General features: G+C 30.2%; 2 protein-coding genes across 2 annotated transcripts; both read right to left on the reverse strand.

The window, feature by feature from the left end:
* Positions 1–1,671: 1,671 nt before the first annotated feature.
* On the reverse strand, positions 1,672–3,995 carry LOC132953086 (zinc finger MYM-type protein 1-like). The gene is made up of 2 exons (XM_061025641.1): positions 3,899–3,995; positions 1,672–3,845 (listed from the first exon to the last, which is right to left on the reverse strand). Exons 1-2 carry the CDS (start codon positions 3,993–3,995, stop codon positions 1,672–1,674), a joined length of 2,271 nt encoding a protein of 756 aa, XP_060881624.1.
* Positions 3,996–10,958: 6,963 nt separating this feature from the next.
* LOC132953092 (zinc finger MYM-type protein 1-like) lies at positions 10,959–12,278 on the reverse strand. The gene has a single exon (XM_061025655.1). It carries the CDS (start codon positions 12,276–12,278, stop codon positions 10,959–10,961), a length of 1,320 nt encoding a protein of 439 aa, XP_060881638.1.
* Positions 12,279–20,032: the final 7,754 nt, after the last annotated feature.

Below are 20,032 nucleotides of genomic sequence, written 5' to 3' on the forward strand. Positions count from 1 at the left end.
GTTTTGGAATGATGTACTTCATACATTTAATAAAACTAGTAAATTATTACAGTCTGTTAAATAGATTTGAGTACTGTAGTAGAATTGTATAATTCATTAGTTGCTTATATAAAATCTGTACGAGAAATATTTCAAACCTATGAAGATGCAGCAAAAGAAAAATGTATAGATTGTAATAAAATTCCGGAATTTGAAAATAAACAAAGAAAACGAAAAAAACTTTTTGATGAATCCAATGATCCTGGTCATACATTTGATAGCCAAAACAATTTTAAAATTAATACATTTTATGTCGTTTGTGATAATTTAACAGTTGAACTCAACAAAAGAAAATCTGCTTATGACAATATAATATCTAAATACAGCTTTATTTTAAAAATATATGAACTAGACCCTTCAGAAATACGCGAAGATGCAAAAAAATTGAGAACTATCTATAAACAAAATCTAGATGAATCTTTGAACACATTCATTTTCAAAGTGTATTAAAATTAGCTATCAACCCTCCTAAGACCCTATTAGAAATGAGTAAATTTATAAAAAAAAAACAATTAGTTACAATTTTTCCATATGTTGATGTAGCTTTAAGAATGTACTTTTGTGTAATTTGGCCTCCAACTGTTCAACTGAAAGGTCTTTTTCTACACTCCGTCGAATAAAAAGTTATTTAAGATCGACTATGTCTTCAGAAAGACTTAATTGTCTTGCAGTTTTAAACATAGAAGTTACTCTTACAAAGAGCTTAAATTCCTCTGATCTGATGAAAACATTTGCAACAAAACAAGCTAGAAAAAAATAGTTGAAATAAAAATTATATTTAATATATTTATTAGTATGTTATAAATTGTATGTACTTATATATTAGCAGGGCCTAAAATACATCTGATTTCAGGGGACACACCACACACTTATTAATTGAACTGTTACTTTTGGGCTTTGAGCAGTGCCGGCGGTATGATTTGCGAGGCCCTGTGCAAATTATAAACGCGAGGCCCCGGACCTAAATCCAAATTACCATATTTCATTGGTAAATACATAATTAAAATATTTTAGCATAGTGTAATTAATAACAAAACAGCTTTTTTTTTTTAATTTTTATTAAATATTTTATATTTTCATCACTGTCAATAGTTATTATAACATAATATATAACATAGTCAGAGTCAATACTTCTATAGGTTATTGAATTAAAGATTAAAAAATACTGAAATTAAGTATATTAAAAAACATAAGACAATAAGTATAAAATAGCCAATAAGGGTGATTAAATAATAATCGTTTAAATTAAAACATTTTTTTTCTAGCTTTCTGTGCTGCAAAAGTATCTAGAATATTTTCTAAGCTTAAACTGTCCCCTTTTTCACTTTCTATGGCGATTAATGCTAAACCAGCTAATTTGAATTGTGACTAACTATTTCTTAGAAAATTTTTTATTAATTTTAATTTTGAAAAGCTTCTTTCTGCTCCTGCTGAAGCTATCGGAATTGTTAATAAAATTCTTAGAGCAACTTCAACGTTTGAAAATGAACCCAATGGCTTTTTAACCAATGTCAGTGTCTGTAAAGCTGTCATATTATTATCAACCATTTCTCGAAGAATGAGAAGTTCTTCAAATAAATCAATAGCATCTATATCTTTATCTTCGCCATCTGTTAAAATTATTTGAAGATCTTAGCAATGTTTTCGAATTTCTTCGTCAGACATAGTTTTTAACTTGCTTACATCATACAAAAATCCAAAATTCGAATTAAAATTATTTATTTGGTTAAATCGCTTTGACATTGACATAATCGCTGAATCCAAAATAACTAAAAAATATTGAGTGCGAAAATTTTGCTGTGGATCTTGAAGGGTTTCATCAACACTTCCATAACTAAAACATCTTTTCTTTTTTCTGTAACGTACTTCATTAAATGTAGGTTCAATCTCAATAGCAATTGCTAGTTGTTTGACAGTTTCCATTGCTTTTTCAAATCCGTTGTCTCGGTATTTTTCAAGAAATACAATAAGACCTTTAAGTATGTTAGTTGAAACATCTAATTGCATATTAGGATTTTGAAAATTTTTACTTACAATATTTACTTCTGTAAGTAGTTCATACCAAATAATTAGACTTAATAAAAATTCAAAACTTCCAACTTCATTCAACAATGATAATGCTTCACTTTTAGTAATTGGGTCATCGGACGTCTGTAAAATTTCACTTAATGCATGCATCACATTTTTTACTTGAAAACGTATGGCTTTAACACTATTAATCCGGCTTTCCCATCTGGTCTCGGACCATTTTTTTACAGTGTATGGATTACAGTGAGATTTAAATATGTCCCATCTATGAGTAGACGCTGAAAATAAATTATATATTCTACCAAGATATCCAAAAAATGTAATCGCTTTGGTAGAACTCTTAGCAGAATCTCTTAAAACTAAGTTTAGACTGTGAGCAGAACATGGTACAAAGAAAGCTCTTGGATTATTTTGTAATATTCTGGACTGAACACCTTTATAGAGACCGATCATGTTTGACCCATTATCATAACTTTGCCCTCTACAATTTGACAATGTTAAACTATATTCATCTAGTTGATTTTTTAAAGTATTTGAAAGATTAAGACCTGTTGTTGAGTGTACATTGATAAACGTTAAAAAATATTCTTTGATCGATATTATGTCCTCACTATTTTCCGAATTCATAAGAACTATTCTAATAACTATTAAAACTTGTTCTTGATGATTTATATCAGGCGTAGAATCCATTATGACCGAATAATATTTGGATTGTTTAATTTTACTTAGTATGTTTTCTTTTATTTTTTCAGCTATAATTTGTATCAACTCGTCTTGAATTTGATGGCCTAAGTAGTGATCATGAGTTTCTTTGTTTTTGATTCTGTTGATATGTTCACATATTACTGGATCAATTTCGGAAAGCATTTCTATAAGTCCAAGAAAGTTTCCGTTGTTCTTTGTAAAAATTACATCTGATTTTCCACGAAACGCTAGAGAATGTTTTGTTAAATATTTAATAACTGCAATAATTCTAGTCAAAACCCCACGCCAATGTCTTTTTTCTTTATCGAAAACAGCTAAAAACTCTTTATCGATAGTTTGAGATGAGGAAAGTCTATTTTTTAGTTCTATCCATTTTGTAATATTTATATAATGATTTTTGTTTCTTTCGTGACATTTCAATAAATGTGACAGGTGTCCCCAATCATCACAACCAACATTTGCCAGGGAGGTATTTAAAGTAGGCTCAAATAGTTTGCATACGAAACAATAAACACGATCTGCAGTTTTTGAATAAAATAACCACATTCTGTCCACTATTTCACCATTACTCATGGGTTTGCAATAATGAGCGATTGAAAATGTTCTCCCACTTTTTTTTTGGAGGAGAAACACAATATCTAAAATGCTTATTGGACCTCTCTCAACAATTTGAATTTGAGTTGTATGCGACATGCTTTGTGGCCAACATGCAGGATCATGCAAATCAACAACAAGAGGTTGAACACTATCGTTTTTAGATAACAAAATAGCATAATTATTGATATCATCATTGGCTATTGAAACTGCAATATTATTAAAAAAATTGTTGTCTTTTTCTTGATTACATATTTTAATTATTGAAGTTGATTGAGCAGATGAAGAACAGGAGCTAGTAGAAATGATTGGCGCTTTTATGTCATCCAAATTCTTAATATTTAAAAAACTATTATCAAATTGATCTTTTTCAATCGTACTATAAGAGGTTGAAGTAGAAGATATATTTGAAAAACTGGAATTGATGTTGTTTATAGAAACTTCAGAATGTGGAAAAGTAAAATCATCTTTACTATTATCTTTGAAGAAGTAGTTTATTTTAAATTAAAACCCGGAAATTTATTTAAAGCACCACATTGTTTCTTTAAAAATTCTTCTTGTTTTTTTTGTTTTATTCTTTTTTTAGCACCTGAATCAAAAGTCCTCCCGATGTCTCTACTACGGCCCATTTTAATCTATCAAAAATATAATTATAAAATTATTATTTACAATCACCACCCGGCACCCAGAAAGTCAATTAAAATATTAGTATAATCAACCTATGTTACATATGTAAAAAGATGATATTGTAATAAAAATAAGAATATGTAATATACATATAATGTCCTAATTTAGTTATTATTTTAGAAAATTTAAGAAATTTCCTTGATAGATGGAAGCACATATTATGTGTTCTAACTCAAGAATACATAATTATACTATTGTTTTATTTTGTGATTATACGTCATTCCTGTACAGGGTATACAATATATTAAAGTCAAAATTACGTTAATTGACGTCTTTACTCGTCTGGGCATAATAAGAAAAATTATATACCCTTGATTTTACTTGAATATAATTATGAATTTTAGAAGTAAGTATGTAGTTTGCTAATCAAACAACTCATTCATCAAACATCTCAACAGCTCAATGCTCATAACCAATAGGTACCCATGACACCGTTCTAAAAAAAAACGCCGTAAATCGGAAAAAAAAATAAAGAAATAATACTGTATTACGTTTAATATTATAGTTAAACATGTTTTTCCTAAACAAAAATGCCGATGAAATAAACTATGATTATTTATCCAGAATTTCATGTTCATAAGTAAACAATATTGCCGCATTAGTAATAAAATATAATCGGTGCTTAGCAAAATATCAGTAAAATTCAGTAAAATATTCTGAATAATTAATAGCTTACTTAGTATAAATATCAAAAGAATGCTATCTTGGTGAAAGAAAAATTGAAAATAAAATTGAATAGTTCCATTGTATTCATCAGGTATATTTCCATAAGAAATTATGTATTTTACTTTGAAAAATATTATTTTTATGAAAATAAAACAACCAAAAACTACTAAACATAAAATGTCATTTTCCTCAAAATGGCATGGAGGGAAATTTCGGCGTTTTTTCTAAGGACGGCAATATACTTAGAATTTTTATAAACAAAATTACAAACATTATTTTTATTTATTACTTCTTGTCTTCTTATTTTAACACTATTTACTATATTACAGTATTTAATGACATAATGAAGCCATGAAGGTACTATTTATTTATTAATTCGTATATTATATTTTATTATTATTAAATAAGACTCACCAATGTTTCTTAGTTGTCAACACTTAAATGTGAATACAGCAACGAAAACAACTGACGTATGTCGAGCATTCGTACAAATAATAAAATAATGATCACATAATTCTACCATTCACAGGAAAAAGAAATGATATCAAACTATCGTAACATTATTATATATGTTATACTAAATTAGAAGGATTTTAGTTAATATTATTGGAAAATCTAATTATAGATTAATATTATTAAGACTTATGAACTATTCTATTATTATCAACCGGTCACAACCCACGGGTACGTCTATATTATAATAATGACTTCAAGTTTGTTTTGACTACGTTGTCGATCAACCGTGCGTTTGTAAATAATAAAATCAATGATTATAAATTATAATATAACACAACAAAAAATTCACATTTCATGGCCGTACCCAATATTCTTTATAGACGATTTTATGAGTTACGAGAAATATAATATTATAATATCAACGTTTTATATTATTTTAACATTTTGATAGGCCATAAAATCGCAAGGCCCCAGACCCGTTCCATAAGTGCGAGGCCCTGTGCGATTGCACTTTATGCACACCCCTCGCGCCGGCACTGGCTTTGAGAGTTTTCTATAGCAAAAATAAAACCTGTGGGGGCTATAGGCGTAGTTAGGGGGCAGTCTTGTAAAGTATTCGAATTCTATTTTAAATACTTTTATTTGTATTTTTTATTCATTAAAAAATTTATTTTTCCGATCCAGAAAAATAGTTTTAAATTTGTTATAAGACATATTATAAATCATGAACATTTATTTTATTCTTTGAACGAAATATAATATTGGCCCATGATATGATTATTTTTATAAACACCAATGTGTGTAGTAAATTGAAAAATATTTAAATATTTTTGTATGTTATCATCAATTAGAATATAATTTATGTAACAAAATAGTTTATAAGAATATTCAACGTTTTTAAAAACAAATTTGATTATGTTTAGAAAATAATATTGGGTTTGTTAAATAAACTGTGATAATAAAATATTATATGTATATTATTATGTATGTAGATCCTTTTAGTTATATTTATTATAAGACAAAATAACTATCTAAATCTTTAAAATCCGATTTATGATTATAATAATCAGTTTAGTACTTTCATTTTTTTTAAATATTTTAACTTATTTTAGACATAAAATAAACAACAATACATATTTATAATATGAAATAGTACCTATACCTAATAATATAATATTATGACAATATTCTATAAATTACGATGCTCTTATTAGTTCACTTTTCAGTAGATATTAAAGTAAAAAATATTGTCTTTCAAGTTTCAATAGACACAGCATAGAATAATTTAAATATTTTATGTACCTTCATGTTTAGTTATTTTATACTAAGGCAGGTACCTAATTACTTTAAATTGACCCATTAGCATTTCTTCTTTTTTTTATAACAAACTTGTCCATAATAAAATAAGTAGGTAATTAATTTACGTTAACAAAATAGGTAACTAGTAAATTAAAATATTAAACGTTTAATGTTTGTTATTTTTAAAAATACTAAAAACACGTTTTAAAACTTGGGACACACTTTGATTTTCAGGGGACACAAAGTGTGTCAGGGGACATGGTATTTTAGCCCCTGTATATTAGTATATTCTGTTATTTTTTACCCATTATAATAAATTAATATTAGGTATTTACCAGTCACTGTATTTGATTATTATTATTTTTTTAATTTTATTTATCTAAATACTAATGGATCACACAAATTCCTATATTAAGTATTATTTACCGAGTAGTTTTAAATTTAACTGTAAGTCGGGGCGCTAAAATGTTGTTGCCCACGGGCGCCAAAATCTTAAATACGGCCCTGATTAACTCATACAACGTGCGATAAATATAAGCCAATAAAATTACGAGGATGACTCCCATCCTATTCTGCGTTGACCGAACGAAATTCAGTTTATTGTGATCATACCTTGTTATTTCGTCATGGTAATACCTATATACTTATTATTATTAAACATCTCAAATAATATTTTTATGGTTCATATACTGTACGTATTCAAATTTATAAAACAACAAATAGTAAACTAGTATATAGTAAATAAAACTTATTCTTACTTAATAATAAATCTTATTTTACAAAATACTACAATTTCAACTCAATCATCTAATTCTAATAGATACCTAATTTGTTGGCCCCATTAATAGAAATGTTCTGGTTACATATCTGAGTGTACAGCCAATACTAAGAAACATTTAGATGAATTACATTTTTAGAACATTTTTTTTAATAATATGTCATCACCATATACTATTTGATATTTATTATTTCATTTTGTATATTAGGGCTTAAATATTTATTATGTGATTCTGATTTAAGGAATTATCAAATACATTTGTCGGCTTTTACTTTATTTTTGAAATTTCCCTCAATTTTAAATGACACTTTAATGAAGCAACGAATTTTCCAACCGAATTTCTTAATTCATTAGATCCCCCTGGATTTCCACGGTACAAGTTCCGATTGAAAATAGGAACTCCGATTATGTTGCTTCAAAATCTTAACCCTCCCAGATTGTGCAACGGAACGCAGTTGCAAGTTACGGCTATGCATAATAATGTGATCGAAGCTACAATTCTTACGGTAAAGCCGCCGGGGAGCTTGCTTTTATTCCTTCAGACTTTTCGATTGAGTTCAAAAGAGTGCAATTTCCAGTTAGAGTTTCTTTTGCAGTCACCATCAATAAGTCCCAAGGGCAGAATATGTCAATCGTTTTCAAAAGCACCAGGAAAAACTGAAATTTTTACGCCAAATCGGTGTTCGACAAAATCGATTTTGGTTTTTGGTTTTTGGTGTAACTCTAAAACAAATGAACGTTTATACATGAAAATTTCACTGGTTGTTTATATTTGCATTTTCTATACACGATACAATTTTCAAAATATTTTGATTTGTTTTGAACTGTTTAGAAACATTTTCAGTTTCCAATATTATTAGTATTTTTTTCTATGAATGCCAATAAAACTTTATTTCTTGGGTAAAAAAGCTTGAAAATGTAATACAAGGCTCGTTTATACCCTATATTGTTACAATGACATTTGAAAAATATTAAAAATCTAGAGTATCAAAAATCGAGTCTTATACGTCACCCGATATAACTTCTCTACAACTTTTAATTAAGATATTTTGCTCTAAAACTATTCAGTAAGCCGTATTATTGGAATAAAATTGGCATTTTGACTGGACATTGTCAATACTGGTTTTAGAGCAAAAATCTTCTTATAAAAGTTGAAGAGGAGAGTTGAATCTGTTAAAGTATAGGACTAGATTTTTGACATTTTAATTTATTATACCAATTATTAACAAATCAAAAAAGTGAAAACTAAAAATGCAAAACAATTTTCTAACGAACCCAATAATATACATACTATATTATTGTGATCGTTTCGCCTTAAGGTATATTAGACAACATAAAAGATTAGATAAAGAATAGTATGTAATTTAAATCAGTGTCATACATCTAATTAAAATACGCTGTTGGTATACAACAAGAAAGCAAGGCCTTGAGATCACATTCTAATGGGGATGAACAACCTCACCTAAACATGTTAAGAAAGTAATCAATGATTAGTCATACACGAGCAGATTTACATACAATAAGAAAGGGGGTGACGATCTACGATCAGATGGCCGAGCACACATAATTAATATTTAGTATACAGTAGTTAAGCCATAGTACACATTTCTGAACAACTATATAAAAAAGCCGACAGTAGAAATATGAACAATATCATAGTCATGTGAATATAATATATAATTATTATTTATAATGTAAACATATATATATATCAATAACGCATAGTATCTGAATATTAACGGATGGCATATAACATATATGGTAAAGATAATAATGGGACATGATTCTCGAATAGCCAGGCGTAAGAATGAATAGATAATATTTTGAATCACTTCCTGTGAGGTCCACAAATATTTCGATAGACTAGGGGGAAGTAGGAGAGCAGGAGGCCCTATAAAACCAGACCAGAAACAGCCTTTACATTAGACGTGTATACTCATTCTACTTGCGAGCACCTTCACGCTGAACATTGTGTTAATTTTCGGACTAAGAGAGTTTTTTTGTGACAATTAATAAATTCAACTTATACTTCAACACCTGACTATTATTATTTCAACAAAATCCTATCAATCTAATCAACATCGGTCTTGCTACCTGCAACTTTATAATTCTAAGCGGTTAAGTCAACGGCTAGGTTATAACAATTTTATGGATTTTGAAAATGAAAAATTGAAAATCGAGTCCTCTAATTTGATAATGCATAACAACCCCTTCAAAAACATTTAAACATAATTTCTTTATAATATTATATATTATTTATTGTGTTAAAAATATAAGAATTTATAAAAATTATAACTTATCTCATTAAATAGTTAGTGTATTATGCCGGGTGCCCGGGTTTACATCAAGCCAACAAAACAGCAACTTTCTGTCTCGCATCAAATCGGAGACAAAATGGATACATTTCTGCGACACAATGCTCGTGTTTCTGGAGATGTGTGGAAAATTTACGGGCCTGTTCGAAATCAAGATGGGAAGTATGAGAGACGAAAAAACGATGAACTACGTTATGGTGTCGCGTCATGAGCGCGCGCCTTAAGAGCGAGGTCATTTGGTCGCGAGCAATTTAATGGCGGTACATAAATAGCGTAAGCTTTTGAGCGTGATAACAATATTCAGTACCTACTGCAGTCTCATAGTGTTTGTTAATCAGTTTGCTTGTGCTGTTTGGGATTTACACGTGTGTGATAAATATATTATAAATTATTAAATTAATTTAATTTAGTTAATATTATACGCCATCAGTGCCGGACTTACCTCTTCAGCCGCCCTAGGCTATTAGGACAATGCCGCCTCAAAATCGTATAATATGATTGTATAATCATTTTTTTAAAACCAATATGAGCTTCATATAAGTGTTATTTTAGTGCACAATTAAAAACTTATAAAATCAAGTACTCAAGAAACAGGAGATTTAATTTTAAAATACAAATACATAAATACAAAAGTCAAGATATACACTGGTTACTTTAAAAAAATTTTCTTCGTGCCTTTTGTTGGGCGAATGTGTTGATTCTATCGTCGAAATTTAGGGCTGTCAATATTTCAGCCTCAATGTTGAGAAGCATCAAACTATTTAAACGTGTTTCTAATGTCGCCGACCTTAAACAATTTTCTATACGTTTTAAACATGAAAAGCTACGCTCGGCACTGCAATTTGTAACAGACATGCAATTGAATAATCTATACGAGATGTCTATGTTTGGAAAAACAGATGTCAGATCATGATCACGTATGTGTTGGAGTAGTTTTGACGGGGAATCTTTCTCAATACTTTTATTTTTGCAGTATAATTTAAAATGAATCAATTCATTTGCAAATGATGACTCTAAATCATCTGTAAAATAATTTCGTAAAACTTCAGCTTCTTCTCTGAGATCAGTTTCATCTAATTCGCCAAATCTTAGAAGCGCTGTAAATTTCTGAAAAATGTCTCGGTAAAGCTCATATTTATTTTCGAGCTGATCTCTTATTTTATCCATGATGGGAATAAATGTTTTTATCTTAAAATATGATCTTCCGTTAAATTCAACTTGCCCCTAATTAGTTTCGTCCGCATGGAGACGTCGATATTTTTTCCTTTTCATCTCATTTTTATACACCTTATTTATCGACATTTTTAGGGCTTTTTCCTCGTAATGATCAAAATTATTACGAATATTTTTAGCAAGATCAACGAGAGATTTATACAGATCAAGCACTTCGCTCATACTCGTACTGACGTTTTGTATCTTTTGAGCACAACATTGAAACGATCGAGTATAACATTCCATACATTCACCATAATAGCCATTTCCAAATGTTCCAGCTTTCTTCTAAGACTGTTCGCTGTGTTTTTAGTTGCTGCTTTTTCCAACAGATTCTCTTCAATTGATATCAAAGCACCATATATTTCTTCCCAAAATTTATATAGCATGTCTACCGCATTGGCTCGTGAAGACCAACGAGTGTTGGATAGGGACTTAAGCGTTATGTTTTTTGAATTCGCAAAAGATTGTAATACATTCCATCTTGCTGGTGATTCGCTAAAAAAATTATATACATTTTGATTCAAACCGAAAAATGAAATTGCTTCAGGGCAGCAATCAGCAGCATGTGTGCCCACTGTATTTAATCCATGTCCAGCACACGGTGTAAAGTGTGCCAGAGAGTTATCTTTTTTTATGAGGGCTTGAAGACCCTTGTAAATGCCACTCATAATTGCAGCATTGTCGTATGGCTGACCTCTCAAGTCATTAAAATTTATTTGCAAGGTTTTTAGAGTTTCTTTCACAGCATTATACATATCTGTACCCGTATGTCCAACATTATCGAGTAATTTTACAAAACGTTCAACTGCTACACCATTTGGTAGTACGTATCTTAAAATAAAAGCAAGCTGATCTACGTGAGAAATGTCAGGTGTAAGATCAACAATTATTGAGTAATATTTCACTTTTTTCACCTCTGCAATAATTGTCTCCCTTACTTTTTTTGCCATAAGTTCAATCAATTCTTCATAAATCGTTTTTGACAAATAACTTGTTGAGCCACTACCTTTGTTTGCGTAATTTTTAATATGTTCGTTCATAAATGGATCAAATTTAGAGAGGAATTCTAAGAGCATTAAAAAATATCCATTATTTTTGAAACCGATTTTTTCTGCGTCACCCCTAAGAGGTAGTCCACGAGAAACCAATGTTTTGACAGCAGCAACCACTCTTTTTATAACTTCTCGCCAATATGATATTTCCTTATCAAGTTGGGCAGTCAAATCATGATCAATTTTTCCCAAAACAGATCCTCTGTCTTTCAAACTTAAAATACATTTCTTATGGTCTTGTGTATTTTCATGTTGTCCAACACAAACAGTGGCGTTCTTCCAATCATTTAATCCATCCGAATTACAAAAAGAATTCTGTCCATAACAACCAAAGAGCAAACAGGGGCCACAAAAAACAGATTTCTTGCTTTCTGAGTATATAAGCCATAAACGATTGGAGATTTCTTTATTGTGCATTTTTCTTTGAAATAAAGAAGCTGACATAGATCTATATTGATTCTCATTCGCATACTTTCACCTGGAAAGCTTGAAATCTGCGTTTTTATTCTGGTTACAACCGTGTTTTGCGATATAGCCACGAAAATAATCGTTTATAACCCACTGAGCAGGATCGTCACTAAATGTAAATAAACTTTCTTGTTTTTCTTGATTAGTTTCTGTTGTAGGCGCAGACGCAGGTGGAACAAGCAGAGATGGCCTATTAAGGCCGGTTTCTGGAATGAAAACTAGAGTCAGGTTTTTAATGAAATAATAATATGCTTTTAGTGTAAAAAATTATAGATATAATGTTAGAATCTAATTGCATTGTCCGTTGTGCAATATAACTAATAAATACTGAAATTCATTGTCAAACATCGAACGTAAATGTAGACCTATACCCTTTAAAATTGTCGAACCGTTATTTTCATCGGATTTTTTAAGTTCATCGATAGATGGTGTTGGTCTAATTTCTTCAGCTGACTCTGACGAAGCACTAGGCAGATCAATTGTTTTCGTTTTAAAAAAAGTTCCCAACTTGGGCACTTTCGACAGCACTTCCTCTTCGCGTTTACATTTTTCTTTAGCTAATTTTTTGTATTGATAGCCACTCAACCTTTTCCTTCCGTCCATTAAAAAAATTATTTGACTAATCTAATAAAAGCTATGAAAATTTAATACACAAAATCATAAACCACAATCATTATCATTAATCAATAATCGATACAAAACAATATTTTCATCACTCTTGTAATAGGGAAACGCATAAACGCAAATAGGGGACTAATACAGGACAATTGAATCACATTCAGACTCAACTAATGTGCCATATGTGGTACTGTGGTGGGTACCTACCTACAATTGTTTTCCAGCTTTTACACCTCTAAGTACTGCGCATAGACATAAGTTTAAGATGTGAGGGGCTCATTGTGTAACCCATATACCTAGGTACCTCTGACTATGAAGGTAGGCATGTATGTATTTTTTTACTTACCTTAATGTTTGTGTACATAATACTTGCATGGCATTTTAAAAAGGTTGAATTAATTTGATTGGTTATACCATACCTATTATTAAATACACATAATTATATAGTGCTATTAATAATAAGTTTACTCCTTTAATAAATGTGTAAAAAATATTATATGCAGACCACTGATGATGTAAGTGTAGTAATAATGAATTATACAAATTGAAAATTGAAAATAATAACAGGACTTTTCAATAATCAATGAACTAGACTACCACATTACCGAAAGCTTTAGTACCTACCTAATTTAAATAATCTAATATAGTGCAAATATTGTTTACCTGACCAGAAATAACTTTTTTTAAATATTAATATATTTAATTGGATTTATTAAGCTAAAATAAAAAAAACCATTTAAGTAAGTTTGGATCTACGTTAGGAAATAGTCCTTTTTATTTGTTAATTAAATAATATAATATTATAATGTTTAATATTCAAATAAATAATTTAAATCCTAATTGATAAATGATAAAAAAAAAGCGGGATATTTGAAATTGGCCAATGAGAACGTGGTATTCATAAAGCGCTCTGTGACGTCCTGGGTTTCCTAATACGCCTTCCGTCCATAATATAACCATAGTGACGTATTTGAAAAGTCATAGTGCACTATGAGGATGTACACACATAATATACTTGTAAATAAATACATACGTATCGTCACTTTTTTACTTATTTAAATGTAAACTTTATTTTTTTTTAAAAATGAAGTCTCCCCCTTAAGCTTTTGCAGCTTTGCCCTACATGGAAATGTTTTCAAAATGTTAGTCGATTTTTGAACCCCGTATGGGTATTACTTCAAATAATATAATATTTATATCGCCATCATTCAAAGGAGAATAAAGTCCTGTGGATTTAACATACAGTGGAACCTCGATAAGTCGAAAACCTTGATAAGTCGAAAAAAATTCCGTCCCCTTGCGAAAACCTCGATTACTCGAAAAAAAAACTATAGATAACTCGAACATTCTGTGCTCCAAACATGACGGATAATGACAGATAATTTTATAAACATTTTTCTAACCGGCTTGTCCGTTCCGATAATTTTATCTAATCGCGTTTATTGTGTTTATTATCGTATGTATTAACTAACCTTGGCACGTAACAGTATTTTTAATTTGTATCGGTATTGCCAGTTGCGATCGATCGATTACGCGTGTGCGGTGTCTGTGTACGGTAGTGAATGTAAAAATGCCTCGTAATTTAAAAACTCTTACTATTGGAGAAAAAAAAATGTTTTTGAAGCAGTGAAAAGTGGAAGGAAGAAGAAGGACATCGCTGAAGAATTTGGAATACCAGCCAGTACACTATCAACAACTATCTAACGTCAACAATCGTGAACTGCTTTAGAATGTGTGGATTTGTACTTGAATCTGAGAAAGACGACACATTGATGCTTATAATCGAAAATACTGATACGGATGACAGAGCATGGGCGATGATAGCAAGTCGTTATAGAATCGTGGAAGAAACGTTTGACGATTTTGTTAAAATCGACCATGACGTTGCTGTTTCTGGTATTCTGACAGACGACGATATAACTGACTCCGTCCGTGGCACTGAAGATGTTGATGACATCGAAGAAGCATCATCTGAGCCTGTGCATCGTGTTTCAATGAAGCAAGCAACAGCAGCCCTCATATTGCTAAGGACATTCACCGAACAATTGAGTAATGTGGACGATAAAGTGTACTCTGCTTTAAATGTAATAGAAAATACAATTGATAATAGCAAATCTCAAATTTTAAGTCAAAGTAAAATAATAAATTATCTTTTATAAAGTTGCAACACATGTTTTATTATATTTTTTTGTAATATTTTTTTTATTTAAATAATCTGTATAATCACATTTTTTTACATTGTATATACATATATACTAAGTACATAATAATTAAAAACTTTAATACATACATACATTTTTAAAACTCTTTAAGTCGAATTTTTTTCTAAAACCTTGATAACTCGAAAACCTTAGTAAGTCGAAAACCTTGATAAGTCGAAAAAATTGCATTTCCCTTGAATTTCGACTTATCGAGGTTCCACTGTATATTTAATAAATAATCCATTATTATTTTATATGACGGGAAGCCGGATTCGAAATGGCTATCGCCATTCGCACAGAGAAAATTCATACTTATCATAAAATTACGATACTGGACATTTTAGTGATTCTTATATTATGGAAAACATAAGCTTAGCAAACAATCTTGAGATTGAAAAACCTTCACCAAGGCCCGAATGAGAACTTGAGATTGAACTATCTTCATCAAGACCCTAATCAGAAACTGACTCTTTTGCTATTCTTACGACATTACCACCAAAAAGTTCAAGTGTTTTAGATGTTTCACGAAGTAGTTCGACAAAACGGAAAAAAGATCAATCAAATAAAGATTTTGAAAGTGAGTTACTGAAACTGGAGGAACAAAAACTAACTGCTTCACTTCAATCCAATATAACTCCAGTTATAAAAGACGATGAAGATATGTTATTCCTGAAGTCACTTATCCATATTTTCACACAATGAATCCATTACAAAAACTACGCATAAGAAACCAACTCCAGACTGTATTTATTAATGAATTATCCACCCAAGTACAACAGCCACAAGAACTATATGCTTCATCTGCCTCATGCAATAATATGTATTCCACTCAAAATGTAATGTAATTATCAAAATACACGTATCCAACAGCAAATCAACCTAACTGATATCGATTTTGAAAGATACGAAGCTATACCGGTTCCCAATTTTAATTTTAATCAATGCTTTAAAACTTAGAAATTTAAGGAATATATGCACCTAACCCCTGTGCGTAGCTCTCCACCCCTCTTCAAAGGGTGGCGCGACCCTTTCACTATTTTCGTTTGTAACTCGTCAGCTTTTCAATTTACAATAAAAATACCTATGACCAAAATGAAAGACCATAAAATTTACCATAGACTTAATGTACTTTTTGTACATATATGTTGCAGTAAGTGTTATACTTTAAAAAAATATAAAAAATTTAAATTTTTTATCTTTTTTTTATTGTGTTTGAGCAAAAACCGTCAATGATACGCTGAAATGACCTATGACAAAAGTTAACGAGCAGATAATTTTACATTATATAACGTTAAATTATTTAAAAAATTTCAATTACCGTAAGTAATAGTGTTTTTTATAACTGTAGTGGCGATATAATTGAACAATTTGTCGACAATTACAAAATACAAGAATCAGAAATTTAATTACAATCTACTAAAAAAAAATTGCCGAAAGCTAAATTTTTGTATGTGAGTTGTTTATACCTAACTTATAAATATACAAAAAGTCCTGACACCTACCCCCTGTGCGTATCTCTCCACCCCTCTTTAAAGGGTGGCGCGACCCTTTCACTGTTTTCGCTTATAACTCGTCAGCTTTTCAATTTACAATAAAAATACCTATGACCAAAATTAAAGACCATAAAATTTACCATAGACTTAAGGTACTTTTTGTATATATATGTTGCGATAAGTGTTATACTTTAAAAAAATATAAAAAATAAATTTTTTTTGTCTTTTTTTTATTGTGTTTGAGCAAAAACCGTCAATGATACGCTGAAATGACTTATGACAAAAGTTAACGAGCAGATAATTTTACATAATATAACGTTAAATTATTTTAACAATTTTAATTACTGTAAGTCGTACATTTGAAATAGTCGTATGATTGTATAAAATATACAGTATAAATAATGTCATTGGATTTTATAAACGTGTATAATATATATTATCGAAGTGGTTGTATAACGTTGAATCGGAATTTTTGTGGTATGGCGAGCCAGCCGTAGTAGTTTTCAAAACAGTGTTTTAGTTCGTTGGCTTATAGGCACTCCAGTTGCAAGTACAATAACCGACCAAATAGAACAATTTACAAATACATTTCATTTTACGCCAGAGCAACATGTTGATCAACGTGATTCTCGCATGAAAATCGATAACAAACATATCGGTATACTTTCAAATTGGTTAAACATACATAGCCCTTTTCCGGAATTACACGAAATTATGTCTATTTCAACAGGAGTTGTAGGGAATGAACAAATTAATTGTTATCAAGCACAAGAAGTGGGCTAACAGACGATGAAAAATGTTATAGGTGATAATTTTAGTGATATCAAGTTACAACGAGCAAATCGCGTTGTCTCTTTAGATTTTGCAAGAGAACTAACGGTTTGTATTAGAGATGAAATTTTATCAATTGACCCTTTGTTACTCTTCCAAAGAATAATGATAAGAGTTAAGACTGAAGAAGAGCTCAAAGAATGTTTTGAATACGAATTATCACCTATTCCACTTTCATTGTTCGACGAATCAGGTCAAATGCGGGAAACAAAAAAATCGATTTTATATGATGTGTTTCTAACTACAACAAACACATATAATGTTTTGGACAAAAATGTTGTTGTAGTAATCGATGGAGGTTTCTTATTGCATCGCGTTGTATGGGCAGTATGGCCATCAACTTCGACGTATGGCAATATCATAGAAAATTATGTAAACTACGTGAAAAGACACTATGGATCTAATTGCGTAGTTGTCTTTGATGGATACGCAAATACCGAACTAAATATTAAAAATTCAGAGAGGCAGCGACGAAAAAATATGTATACGAGTACAAACATAATTTTTGAAGAGTCGATGGATGTACTAACTACCCAAGAAAAATTTTTATCCAATACTGAGAATAAAATGAGGCTTATCACAATGTTGACCGAAAAGTTTTTAACTTCGGGCATTCTTGTTCGCCAAGCCGAAGATGACGCAGATTTACTTATTGTCAATACAGCTGTACGAAACACCGACGATAATATACAAGTAGTGGTTATAGGTGAGGATATTGATTTACTTATACTGTTATTAACATTAAGTCCTCCAAAAAACACAATAATATTTGAAAAACCGGGTAGAGGAAAAATAGAAACAAGATCTTATGCTGTTGGAAGTCTACAAGAACATTTTAAAAACGAGATTCAATATTTTATGTTTATCCATGCGATTGGTGGATGTGATACTACTTCGGCATTATTTCAACAAGGTAAAATAAAACACCTGAAAACAGTTCAAAAACACCCGGAATTACACAATTCATTATTAATATTTAATAATGAATCTTCATCGGCGGAAGAAATTGAACGTGCCGGAGAAAAATATCTTTTAACATTATATAAAGCTCCAGCCCACTTTACGTCTTTGAATAAATTAAGACATGATATTTTTCAAACAACCGCAGCCTCTAACAAAAAACAAGTTCAACTAGCTAGACTTCCACCTACTGTCGATGCGGCAAGAGAACATTCACATCGAGTTTATTTGCAAATACAGTTGTGGCGTGGCAATAAATTAGATCCACAGAATTGGGGCTGGAAAGAATATAATGGTAAACTAAATCCAGTTTTCACGAAAAAGTCACCAGCACCGGATACTCTTTTGAATGTGATTAGTTGTGCCTGCACAAAAACATATGAACAAAATTGTAGCTGTCGAAAAGCAGGATTGCTATGTTCAGTCATATGCAAGCATTGTCAAGGAGGTTCGTGTTTGAATCAGCAACCGATCATAGATGATGAAGAAGAAGACAATTTTGAGGACTATATTGACGAAATAAATCTAATTGAAAATCAAAAAGAAGAAACCAACACACCGACAATAAAAAAAAATTCTACCCACATAATTTAATTAATAAGGTACAGTATGATTTTAATAATTCAATACATAATACAATATAAATATGAAAATATTAAGTATATTAATTCATTTTGTTTCAGGAACACAACCCCATTACACCATTCCAGGACCTACACCATTTTTTAAATTTAGTTTCATAACTTAGTCTGAAAAAATAAAAATTAATGTATAATTTTAAATTTTTGTATTTATTTTAAAAATGATTGTAATTAATAGTTATTTCATAATTCAATTTTTCTTTATATTTCACTTCTATAGATATGTATGTCAAATAAAATAATGTATTCTTATTGTAAATTGTATGGTCTTTAATGTTGGTCAAAAGTATTTTTATAGTAACTTGAAAAGCTGACGAGTTATAAGCGAAAACAGTGAAAGGGTCGCGCCACCCTTTAAAGAGGGGTGGAGAGATACGCACAGGGGGTAGGTGTCAGGACTTTTTGTATATTTATAAGTAAGGTATAAACAACTCACATACAAAAATTTAGCTTTCGGCAATTTTTTTTTAGTAGATTGTAATTAAATTTCTGATTCTTGTATTTTGTAATTGTCGACAAATTGTTCAATTATATCGCCACTACAGTTATAAAAAACACTATTACTTACGGTAATTGAAATTTTTTAAATAATTTAACGTTATATAATGTAAAATTATCTGCTCGTTAACTTTTGTCATAGGTCATTTCAGCGTATCATTGACGGTTTTTGCTCAAACACAATAAAAAAAAGATAAAAAATTTAAATTTTTTATATTTTTTTGAAGTATAACACTTACTGCAACATATATGTACAAAAAGTACATTATGTCTATGGTAAATTTTATGGTCTTTAATTTTGGTCATAGGTATTTTTATTGTAAATTGAAAAGCTGACGAGTTATAAACGAAAATAGTGAAAGGGTCGCGCCACCCTTTGAAGAGGGGTGGAGAGCTACGCACAGGGGGTAGGTGTCAGGACTTTTAGTATATTCATCAGTGAGGTATAAACTAAAAAAAAAACCAAAATCCTGCTTTCGTGGAATTAG

Source organism: Metopolophium dirhodum, chromosome 1, assembly GCF_019925205.1.
Source record: "Metopolophium dirhodum isolate CAU chromosome 1, ASM1992520v1, whole genome shotgun sequence".
NCBI classification, from domain to species: Eukaryota; Metazoa; Arthropoda; class Insecta; order Hemiptera; family Aphididae; genus Metopolophium; species Metopolophium dirhodum.

Coding starts and splice junctions, on each gene's coding strand:
- LOC132953086 (XM_061025641.1), bottom strand. CDS start 3,995: ATGGGCCGTAGTAGAGACATCGGGAGGACTTTTGATTCAGGTGCTAAA. Junction 3,846..3,898: donor ATTTTTAAAGAAACAATGTG/GTGCTTTAAATA, acceptor ACTTCTTCAAAG/ATAATAGTAAAGATGATTTT.
- LOC132953092 (XM_061025655.1), bottom strand. CDS start 12,278: ATGTCAGCTTCTTTATTTCAAAGAAAAATGCACAATAAAGAAATCTCC.